Here is a 16,987-nt window from a genome sequence, read left to right as displayed (position 1 = left end):
CCTCAAGCTTTGCGCCACCGTCGTCACAGGCGAAAATCGGAGGTTTGGCGAGGAGGGGGTTTCTTCAAAGGAGTGAACCAGCCCTTCTATTCACTTTAGCCCTGTGAGCAAGGTATGGTTCCCGCCAAGGAAATATTGAAGCTCTCTTGAAATAGTTATTTTTTTATTTTTAAAAAATATAATTAAGACAAAAATATAACCCATTTTTATATACAAGAAATATTTATTGAAAAATTGCAATTTCAGAAGGGACTGTAATTTCAGAAGGACTTCATCGATAAAATATCAGGGGCCCCCTTTTCCCTCTTACTCCATGGTCCCTGTCATTAACTTTTCTCTGGTATCTCGAACAGTTTAAAAAAATAAAAATAATGTAACGCCTTTGTATTATTATACTTTTCTGTGGAATTTCTTACCGTTTACAAGATAATAATAATAGTCTAACATCGTATTTAACTTTCCTCTTATATCCTCCATATTTTACATGATAATAAGTCTAATTTTATAGTTTTTCTCTGGTATCTCTAACAATTTACAAAATAATAAGTATAGCTTGGTAGTTGACTTTTATCTGGCATCTCTTTCCATTCATAGTTAACTTTCATTCAACAGTGGCATCATAGTCAACTTTCTTTCTGCCATTTCCTATTGTTAACAAGATCTGGTATCCAATTTAACTTTTCGCCGGTATTTCCGACCATTTACAAGTTAATTTCTTTGGCACCGATTTTTTTTTGTAGGCGGCTATTAGAGTGATCTTAGGAAGCTTACACCACCTTTAACTTACATAGACGCTATATTTATCTCGATTACTTTTGGCCTTAGAAAATTTAAGAGCATAAGTCGAAAACACAGCATAATGAGTATACTTAAAGCTACTTCAAAGCATCCATCACACATTAAAAACTCATTGAAAAGGTAAAAGGATTTATTGAAAATATTCTTAAAACATGGAAGCACATAAAAAAACATCACAACCAAAATATGTACAAATGTTACACCAATAATCAACATAAAAATATTTAATAAAATAACAAACGATAACAACAATAGTGTGTTCGAAGAAATTACAACGTTTCAATTTTATTGAGGTAATGAAAAGTTAATAATTCGAGATTGGCAATAATTCACCAAGATTGCATCATCCAATAAATTAAAAGTATATACACTTAAAGTTTTCATGGGTAGGATATGGACGAAAGAAAAAAAGTTAATATTTTTTTAGGTTTATTACCGCATAAATAGAAATAACAAATAATAAATTAAGTCTCATCTAGAAAAAAAAATATTTACTGGTATTCACCCTTTGATCACAATAGTATACTTTTGAATGGAAAAATAATTTTTTCAAGACGTTCACCATTTTGACTTAATAGCATTTTGTATCATTTTGAAGGAAAAAAGAAGTTTGATGGCATCATATGAACGCAATAGTGTTTAGTATCATTTTGAAAAGAAAAGTCATTGTTTTAAAATAATAAAATGAGTTTAAGATAATTTTGTTATGAAGCGATCATCGATGAGTAAGAAGACGCTTCTATCGATCAAAATATAATATTTAAAAATCTATATCAACCAAAATTTACTATTTAAAAATCTATATTTATACTTTAATTATCCTCTTGTTATTTTTATGGTGTCATTTTGAATAATGGTAGTATTTTTATAATAAATTTCTAGCAATTTCAGTTTTAGCTACTGCAGTGTAACTTTAATTGCTTAAACTCGATACAGTTTGCCGAGCGGTATGTTGTCTTAAGAAAATTCTATGTTTTACTGCAGTAACGTTGTTTGTAATTTTCAAATTTTTTTAAAAAAGATTGTCGAATATTTGCTTTAAGCTAAAGTGGTAGATAACAGAAGAAAATACCCGCTTCATTTGAAACAACTCTCCAGAACTTTACTCTAAAAGCAAGGCCGTTTTTCGTAGTTCTTTCACCAATTTAAATGAAAAAGACACAGTTTAAGCGCCCTAAGAAAAGTTTCAATTTTAAATTATACATTCCAAGGAAATGACCGTGTTTCTTTTAAAACAGACAAATAGCTTAAATATGTAAAATATTATTAAAGTGACGTCAAATGGAAAAATGTTTGGGAAGCCCTGGTTTTAAAATATGTACTTAACACATTTAGTGCAATGCATATTATTACTCATAAATACGATACAATATTTAAAAAAAATTAGTAACTTTTTCCTTTTTTGATTGTTAAATAAGAAATGATAAAATTCAATTTTTTGCATTTTGTCATATTGCAGAATATTTTTATAATGTTCTCATTTTGATAGTGAAACCAAATCCCCTAGACTCCAATAATGAAATATTTATAGGCCATAAAACTGTCCATAAAACTGTTGAATATATTTTTTCATTGTCATTTAAAACTTCGGTAAATGTAATTATATTTTTACATCAACAATCCACTTTTTAATAGAAACAAAATAAAAATAAAAATTCTTACTTTTCAATCTATTGGGGGTCTCAGAAGTGAATGAGTAGAATTTGCCTCTAAAGTCAAGTCAATTATTTAATTGTTCGACGATTGATAACAAAAATAAAGCCATAAATTTTTAAATAAATAATAGTTTTCATAGAATATACAACATTTAGAGAAATTAAAACCAAATCAAAATTTTCGTGTTACAAAAGTTTTTTCTCTCTCCGTTTTTGTTGTTAGGTCTTTGAGAAAGATATGCCTGTCATTTCAATTTTTTTTAAAAGAATATATGAGGTAATAAAAATATGTATGGAATATAAAAACTACAGATAATCTGAAAATCAGAAAAAATTGACCACAATGAAAAGTTAATATAAGTGTATTTTTAAATATTTGCATATTAATGTTTCAATTTATAGAAATTCAATTTAGTTTAAACGAAAAATACATAAAAATATTATATTATTTGTTTATTTTCTATTTATTTCTATTTCGATTTAAAGTTTTTTTAAAATGTAATATTCTTTTTCCTTGGTATGATTTTTTTTCTCTTTGTTTTTTTGCTTTCTTTCAGCAAATGATATTAATTCTTTCTAAATGGGACTTCGAGACATGAATTACACTTCGTTAATCAGTTATTTAAAGAAACTCCTGTTTTGCATTCCTGTTTCTCTCTTGGTCTATATCAATTTAATTACAGAATTTTTTTAATTTATTTGATGACGAATTTCTTGGGGAGCTGTTTAGCGCTTTCCCTAATTTAAATTTGCTATTGTTTTTACTCTTACAGCTTCAAACAGATTTTTTTCCCAGCTTTTTTATTTAAAAATGTGATTGGATATTTCCTTAGCTTAACTTTTGTGATAATTAATTCTACTTTAATACACTAAATAATGTTTTAATAGCACATTTTAAGTCTTTATTTTTATTGAAACTACACTATCTTTCAAAAAAAATTTTTTGTAGACTTTACTTAACGGTGATTAGATTTCCTGAAAACCACTTTACTAAAGAAGATATTGAAACAACATTAGAAAAATAACGCTTGTGGATGAAGTTGCAACTACTATTACCTTGTAAATTTTTATAACAGTATTCAGGGGAAGTTTATTTTTGTGTTTTATTTCTTTACTTATTAATAGCACTATTATTATATTAGCCCTCATCAATTAGCATATCTGAGGGTTAAATTCTTCAAACTACTAAGATTGACAATTAGTCAGTTAAAACAAAATCATTAGAACAAAAGTTATTAAATATTATTTTTTCTTCTTTTTTCTTTTTGTTTAGATATACGTTACAAGTTGATGGAGGTTGTTTAACCAGCAGATTGAATTTTTTCTTAAAAGGTATTAAAAGGTACGTTTGATATTGATTTTTTTATTTTACTCGATAATGATCCGTCTCATTTTGATAATGTCTTTGGGTTTGGATTAAATATGATTCCTGAGGTCTATATTTTGTTTGCATTGGTTTTTGAAAAGGATATTAAAATTTATTTACTTGGGTCAGTGATTACCATTTTCCCGAAAAAGTCAATTAAGAAAAAAGAAGAAAAAAAAGAGGCATTTCAGACTGAATGACCTAACAAACAAGTACAAGTTTGTACTTCGTAATACAGCTTATGAAGCGAGTTTTCACACACACACATGTGCATAGTTTCTGACAATAACAAACACAACACTATATTTTACATTGTTTGCAAATAAGTGATAAAATATGTAAAATAAAACAATTCAAATATGCAAAGTTCTAAACTCTTGGTATTTGGCATATCAGAAAGTGAAACAAAAAAAGAAGCCAACTATGAGCTGGATTCACCCAGACTGTTCTGAGATCTGACCTTACGCTTTCTACAGTCCACATTGTACCACCAATCACAGATTCTCTTCTTCTGATTGAAGATAGTGCCATTCGGGCATAAGAAGCTGTGGCGCGGAGAAAGATTACCGCCTGGACACATGTGCCATGCCTGCAAAATATAAAACCAGTACTGCACAAAACAAAATAGCAATTATATGGAATAAACAGACAATCCGTAATTACAATTTAAAAATTAAGAGCCGTGGTGGCTCAGGAGATAGAGCGCTCGTTTTCCAATGAGATGAATCGTGTTCGAAGCCCAGCGATGACTGGGAGATGCAAATTCCGCACTCGGCTCACATCGACTACAGTGCTTACTTAAAATATCCTCAGAGGTAGATGGATCATGGGTTAGAGTACCCTTGCTGTTAGGCTAGCAGTGGGAGTTTTTCATGATTTACTTCTTCGAGTAACGCAAATATGGGTGAGTTCGATCAAAAAGTCCACCTCGAAGGTAAATTTCTTCCAATATTTGATCCCCCTTTTTTTCTGGATTGGGTTCAAAATTACAAGACAACGGAGTTGAACATTGATTGTTGTGAACTCAAAATTGAGTTAACGACGGTTATAAAATAAAATAAAACTTCAAAACTAAGCGTTTTTTACAGATTCAGCAATTAAGAACTAAATGCTATTTAAGATGCAGTGATTTTTGTTATTTACAGACAATGTCATCAGTAGCTAATTGTAGTTTTTTTTAATTGGCATCGGTCATTTACTTAGACTTAAAACAGTTAATTATCTTCCACATTTTGTTTGTGTTACTTAAATATTTCTGGGAAAGGAAAGGTATTCCCTCAGCAGTGAGTTGTGAGTGACTGCATTTACTTCTCAGGCGAAGTTACTACCTTCAGTGCTTTACAATGAATTACCTGAGAGATAATCACAGCTCCAAATTTTTTTTGGTTTGAACTCTGAGTTATAGAAAGTTTATTCTTTTGTTTTTCTCCTTTAAACGTAACCTGAGTTTTTTATTTTTTTGAAACACGTAAAATCTGTCATTTTAGTGTCTAAGTTTTTGACTCTACTGCGCTTTTGAAGCTGAATGATTTTTTTTCAAATACTGTGTTTAAGGCTTATAATGATCTAGAAAATGAAAGGGCAAAAACGAATAGTAATTAAATTTGGCAAAATATTTCGGGGATGAATCTTTAAAAAATAATGTTTAAGCTCTTAAAAATAAAAATTAAAAAACTGCTTGCATTGCTAGAAAATCTTTAAGAAACTGGGCTTTCATGACTTTTTCTAGCAATTAACGCGGTTTCCATCTTTTTAGATAGTATTGCAGAATTGAGCTTAGTAAAGAACACACAGACCTCTTTAGTAATTCTACCAAGAAACTGTTAGTAGCATTACAGGCAAGAGGCATCTAGTAAGTTCACAAAGCTACTTTTAGTAAATATAAAACAAAAAACCCTGCAGCGTTAATGAGAAAGCCTTAGTAGATCTTCACACTCTTCAATGCAAATGTATTTATTTTTTATGGATACACATACATATGCAGTGTCCTCATATATAGCTTGTCAAGTTGAAGAACAGATAGCACAATTCAAAGAAAGACCGAACGAAAATACATTCAGTGTTACGGAAGGATTCGAACCTGCTACCTCCACGCTATAGAGTATTAGGGAGCACTGATCGGCCTGGGAAGCCACTACTTTGCAAAATCCTGTAAACACCATGAAAAAATCTTTTCGTCTTTTGGAAATGAAAGGGAAGAAAAAGTTTTTTCGACGGCGTTGTAAGCATTGTAGCAATTTTTCTACAATAAAACAAGCAAGAATGATGAAACTACGGTACCTGTAATGCTACTAAGCAATTTGCTGTAAATTTATGCAACATTTGCTATTGTGCTTCAGTTAGAAGTTTATTGCTAAAGATCCCCCTTTTGCGAGTTTTTCACGATTTTAAAAACAATTCATTTTAGAAAATAATTAAAAAAAGACAATACAATTTTGCAATACAAGGTTACATCACCAAAAACAAATTTTTTTTCCTTCATATTCTGAAAACTTGTACATTTCGTTTTCAGATTCTTTAAAAGATTATACTTAATATGTTCTTGATCTTAATGAACTATAAAAAAAGATTTCGTACTTGGCAGTCGGTGAAGGGGTCAGCATAGAGGCCTGGCTGCGGCCCACACGTGAAATCTGTCTGGGGAATGTAATTGTAGACAGGGTAGTCTTCTCCAGGGACGCCTCTCCTTGCAAAGGCCGTGTAACGGCTCACCTGTTTTTTCCTCCGGCCTACATACTCATATTCATTGTCATCATCTTCTTTACTATAGCGGTTCATCTGGAATTAAAAAGATTATACTTATATAGCTGACCGATATATTGGAATATGTTAATATTTTAAGCACCGTATTAAGGATATTAAAAAAAAAACGATATATCGTGACTTTTACTCCTTACGATACATATTGCAAACATGATAGTTATCGAAAACGGTAAATATCTAATGCGGTAGTGTCACGAGTCTTATCGATGACGATACTATCGTGATCATAATCAATAAAGATAATCAACGTATATGATATCATCGAGAGAATTGATACATTTCATTTGGGGTATTGTGAAATAAATGTAGAGAAGTATAATTTAAAAAAAAATATCATGATGTATCAAGAAGAATCAATATTTTCAGACGATAAATTGTGGTATTAAAATTTAGATATTACTCAGAACAAAATAAAATCAAACATATCTGTCAAACTTAGGATTATACATTAAACAAACAATGTTTTTCACATTCGTTGAACTATTTCTTGCGTAATAACGCATATAAGAGCAACTATAATATAATTTACAAAGATAAGGACACTATTTAAAAATAAGGTTAGATAGCGAGGAAATGTGTCAAAAGACCTTATAAAGTATAATTTTTATCTCGTGCAGCATTTATAACAATAATTTTAACCTGTATTCTGATTTAAGTCTGAACTTGAAATGTTATTCCATAATAGGTTGCTTTTATCACCACTAAGTGAACAAACTTATCATTTATTACAACTTAGAAAAGCTAAAATGTTTCAACCTAAACCTTATTGAAGAATAAATATTAATTAAAGTGTAATGGAGCATTTCACTTTACTAAGAAAACATTTTGAGCACGAAACAAAACATTTGAAAATCATTATTAAATTCGGTTTATTTAATGCACAATTTTAAATTTTTTTTTTAAACTTTATCAAAAAAAAAAAGAAAGAAAAAAGCGAAATGACAACTTGAAATATGTATGGAGATGAACTCCTGTTTGCTCTATTAGTCACTAGAGATAGAAGTTTATAACCATTTCTTCCATTTGACCATTTTTTTTTCTTTTTTGGAAAAATGAAAGATTTATAATTAGAAGAACAATATCCATCTTTTTGTTTTCTTAGGAATTGAGAATATCATAATCTCTCCAAATCTAAAAACAACTTCCACTCTATCAACACAAAGCATAACACTGTTTTTTATTAATTTTATTTATTTATTTTTTAATAAAATTTGACTAGCCCGAAATTGTTTATTCTCATTGAGAAGTGTTGTCAAAAAGTTTCAATTGAATTGTATCGATCTGATATCATTGCGATGTAAAAAAACAAACTGAACCTGCTAACTTTTGATTGAAAAAAAATCCACCACCTACACTATAGCCTCTCCAAGACATATGTTTGCTTATGCTGATCAACAATTGATAATGATTGAAACTATACAGAGCAAAAGTTAACATTAAAATAGTTAAAAAGCAGTATCCTTTATAACGGATTTATATCACCTTTATTTAAATTTTGAAAATGAAATAAGTTGATAAAAAAAATTCGAAATCTATTTTTGTCCCCAACAAACCTTCTTTTGCAGATTTCAATTAAAGTATTCGCAGCGTGAACTGCAGAAGTGTTGCCAATTTACGATACCTCACAGAGGAGATTTGACCAAGAAATAAAAAAGTTATTCAAGATGTCCACTTTAGCCCCATGTCCCCTACTAATATCAGAATCGATTCTGAAGGTGGTGAATTCATAGTACCGGAATGATCATAGAAAAAAGACAAGACTGAAAGGAAAAAAAAAAATGTTATTGAGCGTTATGTACATACAAATATATTTTTCAGCGTTATTTCCGTGAACATCCAGTCAGGCATTTGGCATAAGATTTTTTAAAGCTGCTCTTCGAAAGACGTAGCAGCCATTTTTGTAGTCAACTTACAAACTTCTTCTGAAATATAGTCAATACCTCGTTACTTTTAGTGTGGGAACTTTACTGGCGAACTTGATCCACACCCACATTCAAAAAGGTTTTGAATAAAAAACTGTCTTCTTTAAACGCGAGGAACTATTAAAAAATATTATTCATATTCACACGATTCAGTTTTTAACCATTTTTTCTTGGGAATTTGCTCTTTAAATGTATGATGCCTTTCTCGACAGTGAATATTTAATTTCAGAATTGTTAGGAACTTATCAAATATTTGTAATTTTGTTCATTGTTTTTATATTTCCGCTAAGAAATGAAGTGCATCAAAAATAGGTTCCAGAGAAAATATGTTCTATTTCACTGAAATAATAATAATATTTCATAAGAGTTCAGTGAAAAAGAAAAAGATTATCTAAAATAACTTTTGATTTATTGCTCAGATCTTCACTTTCTGAGACTCATTCTTAATGGGTTCAAGTTTTCTTTTAATTTAAGTTTAATTCTTAATAGTCCAAGTGTTTGTTGCTCTTTTATTTCCTCTAAAAAATTAAGAAGAAAAACTACAGAGAAAATAGGTTTCCTTCCATTCAACGAGCATCAACGCTTCAAGAGTGCATTCGCATTGAAAGGTATCATAAATTAGCTATCATTCATAATGGCTATTTTTTCAATGAGCCCATAAGCAGATCCGCAAAAATTTGTATCAATCGTATTCGAAAAACTAGTTGCATTAGAACTATGTTTTGGTTACTAAACTAACGTTAAAAGTAGTTGCCAGGAATCGCTACAAACTATTGTTTTTTTTTATCGCACTACTCACTACACTATTTCGTTTTAAAAAGTAGCTCACTACACTACTAAGTAAATTGACTATAAGAGAAGAGAGAGAGAGAAAAAAAACCTCTTTTAACCATGTGTATTACTATACTGCGTTACAAGTTAAGAAAACACCATATGCGGTATAGGATTCAAGTAATCATCCGCTACTGCATATAGCTCCGCTTTATGTCGTTATCAAATGATATAAATATGCTTTCAAAAATGATATAAAAGATTTTAAAAGCTAAACACGTGAGGCAGAAATCTAATGTGTGCTATCTTTTACGATATATATCATAGAACTATTAAAGAAAGATTATGGTTTTGTAGTCAAACTGGAATCCTAGACTTGGCGACACATTTTGATAAATAAGGAAAAAATTTGTTCTTGAAAAAAAAAAACAAAAAAAAACAGTTATATGACGTTGCAAGAGCGTTGGATTTGATTGGACCACTAAAAATGGTCCGTCTTATGCTGACATGCCCTTTACAAATCAAGTGCGAGATAAAGAATTTTTACTTTTGTTTCGCTGTAGAAAAAATCGTCTGCAAGAAACAACATTTATAATTCTTTCATCAGTTTCCTTAAAGGAAATTTGACGTTGTTGATGTAGGATCACGCTGGGAGCTAGGACTCCATTTACCTATATGCCAATACGCTCTCTTCTTCGTATAATAGAGTATAGATCGGAAGTTAAACATGAAGATAACGCTTAGTTATAAATTCCTGTTGTTCTCCATTGTTTTTAATAATTCATAAGTGGTTAAAAAAGAAAGATTCCCGTAAAAAGAAATTTACCTTTCGTCTTCTGGGTATACTGGACAGAAGTTGAAGATCAGTTTTCTTGAAATTTAAAGGAGGTTCTGTGGAGACTATCCTCTGTATGGATGGCTTCGGCACAAATCCGTCCAAACTGTATATGGCAGGCCTCGTGGGCTTTGGCTGACGGAGTTTCAGAAGCAATTGAGGCGTGGGGGTTGTGGGAGTGGGAATACGAAATCTCTTGGCGGGTCGAGCTCGCAATGGCCACACAACAGACAGGCTGTTGTCTGAAGCACTTTCAACGTCATTTGACGTATCACTTGTTGTAGTGCTGAAGAAAAAAAAATCAGTTACGTTAAACGTCATTGCAAGATGAAATGTCAACTTTTGATCCAAATATTCGTTCGGATCTGTAGTAACGAAAGAGCGGTACCAAGTTGGATTAATTCATTGTGCAAAGACATGGTTAAAAAAACAGCACCTTACTTGAGAAAATTAACAGGCAGAAAACTAAAAAGAAGAAAAATAATAAAATAAAAGCAAAATTTTAAAAACTACGTTTTTCAAGCTAGCTAAAAAGGTAAAAAGGGTAAAAAAAGGTATGTAGGAGGGCTCGCCATTTCTGTAATCAACTTTTATCACTATCGAAAATTTCTCCCAGGTCTTTCGAAAGTGTCTTTTTAAGTCAACATTGAAAAACGTAGTTTCTAAGATGCTTATTTTAATTTTATTTTACTGTATTTTATTTGAAACTGCATTGTAAAATACCTTTCATCTGCTGATGTGTAATCTTCTGTGGTGGTCTCCTCTTCAGTACTCGTTCTGAAGATGAGCAATTTAGGGGGTCTCGGAAGTCGTCTCGGAATACGAATGCTCGATTCTGGTTTCAGCAATCTATCCACCTGTACAATCAAAAGATATAAAGACATGTTGACCGAAAGTATTTTTTTGACAAGCACTTTCATTTATCAGAGAGTCGATTGATTAAAAATAGTTACTTACTTGCATCATGATTTGAAGTGAACAAAATTAAATTGTAAGCATGATAAGACATCACCCAATCAGGATCAAGCACCAGACGGTTTTTATAACAATGTAATTTTGAGCCCGGTCAGATATAAGTACGTATGCGCGCCAGTTTGGTCAGCCCTCAAGATAGAACTTACGTAATCATTAAATCATGGTTAGAAGTAAAAATATTTTTACATATTGATTGTAAGTATTCACTGCTGCAAGTCATTATGTTCTGTGATTAAATGTAATACAAATAAAAATTCTGTGCCATTTTGACTTCAAGTATTTATGATTTATTACAATAAATTATCATGTAAGCATGAAAGTAATCAAGTAACCATGATTGAAAATAAGAATAATTAACGAATACAATTGTAATTGCGATATTTTCATAATAAAACCGCGATCACGATTAAAAATAATCATAATTTGAAGTAATTATAATAGATCATGACAAACAATAACAGTAATCATAATTATAGAAAATTTTCATTCTATATAATCTTGATTACTACAAGCAATCGTAATCTACTATTAGAAAGTTAAGATGACTGCAAGTAGTCTATAACTTTTAAAGTAATCATGATTTCAGGCAATTATAATGAATCATTACAAGTTATAAAAATAATTACAATTTTACAATGAAATCTTTATTCTGTAATACCTTGATTACTACTAGCATTCTACTACTATTAGATTACTTCTACTATTAGATGTAAAGATGATTGAAGTAGTCAATCAATTTTAATCTTGATTACATCATACCATAGTTTACGAAAACAATTATAATTCCGATATCAGGCAATAAAAAGTTAGGATTACAATTGTAATTGTGACTATAATCATGATTTACGATTACAAGTAACTGAAAAGTACTAGTATAATTAATATTGATTACTTATACTTACATATAAAAGTAATGAAAATTTATAAATTAAATTTTTGTCATGTCTTAAGGTTATCATGATTAAAAGTAATTATGATCCACGATTCATGGTAGTCGTAATTTACTATTACGAATAATTAAGGTAATCCTGTAATCAGGATTGTAAAGAAATCTAAATTACAGATTTACGGTGTTTTATGTTGCATAAGATTGGATTACAATCATTATAATGTTTAGGCACTTATAATGTATTGGTATATAAAATGTATAGGTATATATAATGTATACGTCTATATAATGTATAGGTATGCTTAATGTATAGATATGTCAAACCCCGCTATAGTGAACCTTCACTATAACCGGTTCACTATAACCGGGAGTTCACTATATCCGTTACGCAGACAATTTAACAAATGGTTCCCAAACTCCTCCCTTTTATTACACATTATTCAAGTAAATGACTGAAAAATATTATGTAGAAGAAAAAATTGTGTTATATTTTATGACTCTTCGTCTTGCGTATAGAAAAAAAAAATGAATAATCTTTTGCTGATGAGCAATCCTCAACATCAGATATGGAAACACTTCCCGACTCACCGACAATTTTTCCTGAATTTCTGTTATTCCGCTTTTTAAACCTGTCTAATCTACCATTCGAGCATATAAAAGTAGACGCACAAAATCGCTTTGCAAATTCATCGACATTTGTCCAGATGCTGGAAAATTGCGGCTTCTTCGAATGCTGAACCACTTCAGTAATGCTTCTTCAACATCCTTGTGATCTGCTTTGCTCAACTTTTTTCGGCCATCTAAATTTTTTTCGTGAGCAGAAATTGTTAATTGCCCATTTTTCCATATGTTGCAAACTGTAGATTTGGATAGTTTATTCCCTGCAAATATCAGCTTGATACATCTATTTTCAATTTTTCTGATTATGCACATTTTATCATCAATGGAGAACGTTTTACGTTTACTGCTCACCATAGTTAAATTTAAGTAACTTGTTTGTAGGTTTCTTTTTAACTGAACTGAAAGCAAAAAGGTGTTGAAATAAGGGCCTTATAAACACAGATTAATGTCTAACCCTTTGACCAAAAATGAATAATTGCTCATTCCATCTGACAGAATATGCATATTGATCCCACTGACACTTTATAGGTGCATCATCTGCCTGGGTTGGAAATATCTGCTTGATTTGTTTAGGGATGGGAAAGTGAAATAAAAAACGCAAACAAGAAAAAATGCTTATCGCTACATTCCCCTGTATAGATGGTTTTAAAAATTGGCATATGGATTTATTTTGAAGAAGAAAATTTAGTCGAAGACAGAAAAAAGTTCATTATATCCAACTTCCTCACTTTTTTGGTTCACTATATCCGCAAAAAATAACATTATACTCGTATAGCAAGGCACGGGACCGAACATTTTGTTCACTATATTCGGGAGTTCACTATAAGCCGTTTTTCACTATAGCGGGGTTAGGCTGTATAATGTAGGTATATATAATGTATAGGTATATGTAATGTATTACTTGTTATTATAATGTATAGGCATGAGCTTATAAAATAAAGCCCTCGAGAGAGAAAAATTCCACAATAAATAATCAATGCTTAAAGCAAACACAAAAAAAGAGATGGATAGATAGATAGATAGATGGATAGATAGATAGATAAATAGAGAGAGTACTTAATATTTCGAACGCAATGCAATTTTTGAAAACAAATTTACTAACAAATAAAAACTCAATTCTGTAGTTGCATTTCAGTTTTCACAACACACCTTCTCACTATTAAGTTTCTGAGTCATGTACAAATTGTACTTTAAAGTGGTGTTCTTTACAATTTAATATAAAGCGATATCTTTTCCCTTTCACCATATATCTTAAAATAGAAATTAGTTTAACGTATCAGTTTAAACATAAGATTTTATGAGGTAGAGAAATTGAAACACTAAATTGTGCTTTTTGAAATCAAACTGAAATTATGAAGTGAATAGGTAAAATCAGATACTTTAAAAACAATAGAATGAAAAAAAAAAGTTATTCATTTCGCAGATAGTATAAGGGTGACTGTTTTGCAGAGTGGTGACAGTTGAAATAGAGGGGCCGAAACTTTCTCTCCTACTAGAGGTGAGGCTGTTCAAATCTCATCGCAATGACATCCACCAATTATGCTGACGGAAGTAATCCCCAGTGGTCAATTTATTATGGGCTTGAGTCTGTTTGTCATCGAGTTAACCACTGATCGTTTGTCTTCTCCATGTAACAAAAATGCGGGTTAGTTTCACTCAAAAATCTTCGAAGAAGGCGAGTTCGTAAAAACTAGATTTAGTTCTTTCTTCTTCAAGGAAAGCCTTCGAAATATTAATGGTAGCCACACATTTGATCATGTCTTCAACAATAAAAAAAATGTTTAAGGAAAATTTTGTTGAAAATTCTAAACACCTCTTTTGCATCGATTTTTGATTCTCCCAGATGATACCAGATTTTTTACCCTCGGCTTTTATACAGGAGAAATTTCCCTAAACATAGTAGAATTTTCCCTTATAAAACAAATTTTGATTCACAATTTACAGCAAAAAATATTTTTAAAGTGTACATTTCTGAACGCTAATAAATTTGACCTATTTTATCAAAAAAAGAAGGTTTTAAATAGGAGGCAAATGTTGCGAATTCTATTTTGTGAAATGAATGCAGATAATCGTAAATTTAATTGTAGGATCAATTAATGAAAGTAAAAGTTCCCGCAGCCGCTCAAATAAATGGAGAGATGAAGTTGACCAGAAAGGTCAGTGCGTCGGCACTTGCTGCACCCAACGCCTCTGCAAAGCGGTCAGTCTCCACCCTTTGACCTACACTTTGTCCTCAAAGGCTATCGGATTCGATAGCCTTGAATAGATTTCTATTACAGACATTTCTATACTGTGAGACCTCCTTCTTAACACTGGTTTTGAACCCATTTCCACCAAAATTGGTGTTGATTGTGTTTAGTTTGGTGAATTCTATGCCTCCTGGGCTTTTCTCAATATTAATTACTATATTCTGTTTGTTTATCTGTAATTACAAATCTATATTGCGTTTAAGGATTTTTATATTTCAAAAAATAATTCCTTCGAAGGATTTTATCTAAAAATTCTATATAGATCATTCGTTACGCTTTTATTATCAATNTATATTTATGTATATATATGTAGAGAGAGAGAGAGAGAGAGAGAGAGAGAGAGAAAGTTTTATTTAAACAGTCATAACTCAAAGAAAAAAAAAAGAAAAAAAAAGGAATTGTACACTATTAAATTTTTGATTCTAAAATTACGGCAAAATTATCGGTAGCAGTCTGTCCAGCCAATTAACTAAAAAGTTTACAGTAAAGAACATTATTTTTTACTTTTACGTCTTTGAAATCGTTTACAGCTAGTATGGTTAAAAACCATGAATACAAAGCAATATGGTTTTTTATTTCATTTACAACTATCATGGGGAAATTTAATTGGACATAGGAGTTGGTTTATGCAATGCAATGGACATTGGTGTTAGGTTGAGTTGTGTTTTGTCAAATGAGCCATGGAATGTGGCTTATATTTTTTATCTGTTGGTGCCATCAATCGTGAGCACTGGGAAAGTCCAGAGTTGTTTTCTTGTTAAGCAGCTTTGTGTTGTCGCTATTTATGCGCGAATGAGAGTATCGTATTCTAATAGTTCTGGGTCACAAATTGGAGAGTGAAGGACACTGGAAATTCTTCATGTGTTGAAGGGAGTGAATTAAATATTGTGATGCTGACGCTCCGTTCTTCCGATCATGAAATTGACAGATTAGCCCTCTAGCCTGTAATATGTAGTCAGGTGCAAGGAACTAAGTGATTTCATAAGGTAAAATTCTGGTTATTTATCGGTATCAGGTGAAAGCAGTTAATAAACGGTTTTTCTTAGAGTTAAGGGTTTGAACACCGTCTTATTTATGGTTATTTGACAGCTTTATTTGAATTTGGTGAAATAATAATTAAATAAATTATTATTTAACCATTCTTTATCGAAATATTTCTAAAAATGTTGATTTGAAATTCTGACTGAAAAGCTACAGAACATGGATTTATTAAAACTGAGTTTTAAAAATCAGGTTGAAAACCATTTTTCTATGCTCGATTGGCACTTTCATGTGGTTCCCGTGTATACATATTCTATATGAACTATGCAAAAATGTTTTGATTTTTTTCACCATTAGTGGAATATTGAACTAAAGTTTAAAGAAATTTTCAAATATCGGAAATTAGAAATTTTCCCTTTTTTAAAATCCTCAGCAAGTAAGTTTATTTTTTTTTCCAGATAATATTTCAAACTTTCATATATGATGATTTTGGATCTATAAAGTAATTTTTATGCACTAGACCTTCCTACCAATAGATTCTTTTTTGTGTATGAGAGCATCTTACCTATTTAGCACAAAAGATTCAAACGTATGTATATATTAGAAATTTTGTTTTAAGTTTAAGTGTTGTTGACTTTTGCAGAAGAGCTTCAGATCAATAGATTAATTTTTATGCATTTATAAAGCTATAAATAAGATCTTTTGGTAAAAAGGTTCGTGCACGAAGCTTTCTAAATTATAGATTTATATCAATCTATAAGATTGTTAGACCTATAGATACATCAATATACATGAAAATTTGAAATCTTTTCTGTAAAAACTAGATTTTGACCAGTAGATTCACATTTTCTCTTGATATTTTTCGTTCTATAAATTCCTTTCTATGTATAAGGGCTTCTGACTCATTTGAACGCATTTATTCCTGACTATGAGATCGGTTCATTCATAAGCATTAAAAATTAAGAAACTTGGGATTCATTTACAGCCGACCAGTGTAGGGGTCAGGGAACTGGGCTTGCATCAGAAAGGTTCCGTGTTCGAATCCCGAGCAAGTCATGAATGATTTCTTCTCTATACTATCTGTCTTTACTGTGGCAGCAACGTTGGCTCACCATTAGGATGCCCCTGAAAGAGTGGTCAACAAATCTGCCCTTCACATGCC

At 30.9% G+C, this 16,987-nt stretch overlaps 1 protein-coding gene across 1 annotated transcript in view; it reads right to left on the bottom strand.

Moving 5' to 3' along the window:
- Window positions 1-910: 910 nt before the first annotated feature.
- LOC107439052 (uncharacterized) overlaps window positions 911-16,987 on the bottom strand; it is an 86,306-nt gene continuing 70,229 nt past the window's right edge. Inside the window, exons 4-7 of the mRNA XM_043047282.2 lie at window positions 10,834-10,967; window positions 10,102-10,396; window positions 6,397-6,597; window positions 911-4,408 (exon numbers count right to left, since the gene is read on the bottom strand). Of these exons, the coding sequence (XP_042903216.1) occupies window positions 4,241-4,408; window positions 6,397-6,597; window positions 10,102-10,396; window positions 10,834-10,967 (798 nt within the window). The 3' untranslated portion in view covers window positions 911-4,240. The remainder of the gene's footprint in view (window positions 4,409-6,396; window positions 6,598-10,101; window positions 10,397-10,833; window positions 10,968-16,987) is intronic.

Source organism: Parasteatoda tepidariorum, chromosome 10 (assembly GCF_043381705.1).
Source record: "Parasteatoda tepidariorum isolate YZ-2023 chromosome 10, CAS_Ptep_4.0, whole genome shotgun sequence".
Lineage (NCBI taxonomy): Eukaryota > Metazoa > Arthropoda > Arachnida > Araneae > Theridiidae > Parasteatoda > Parasteatoda tepidariorum.
The sequence above is the reverse complement of the archived record's forward strand: the minus strand, read 5'-3'. Positions and strand labels throughout refer to the sequence as shown.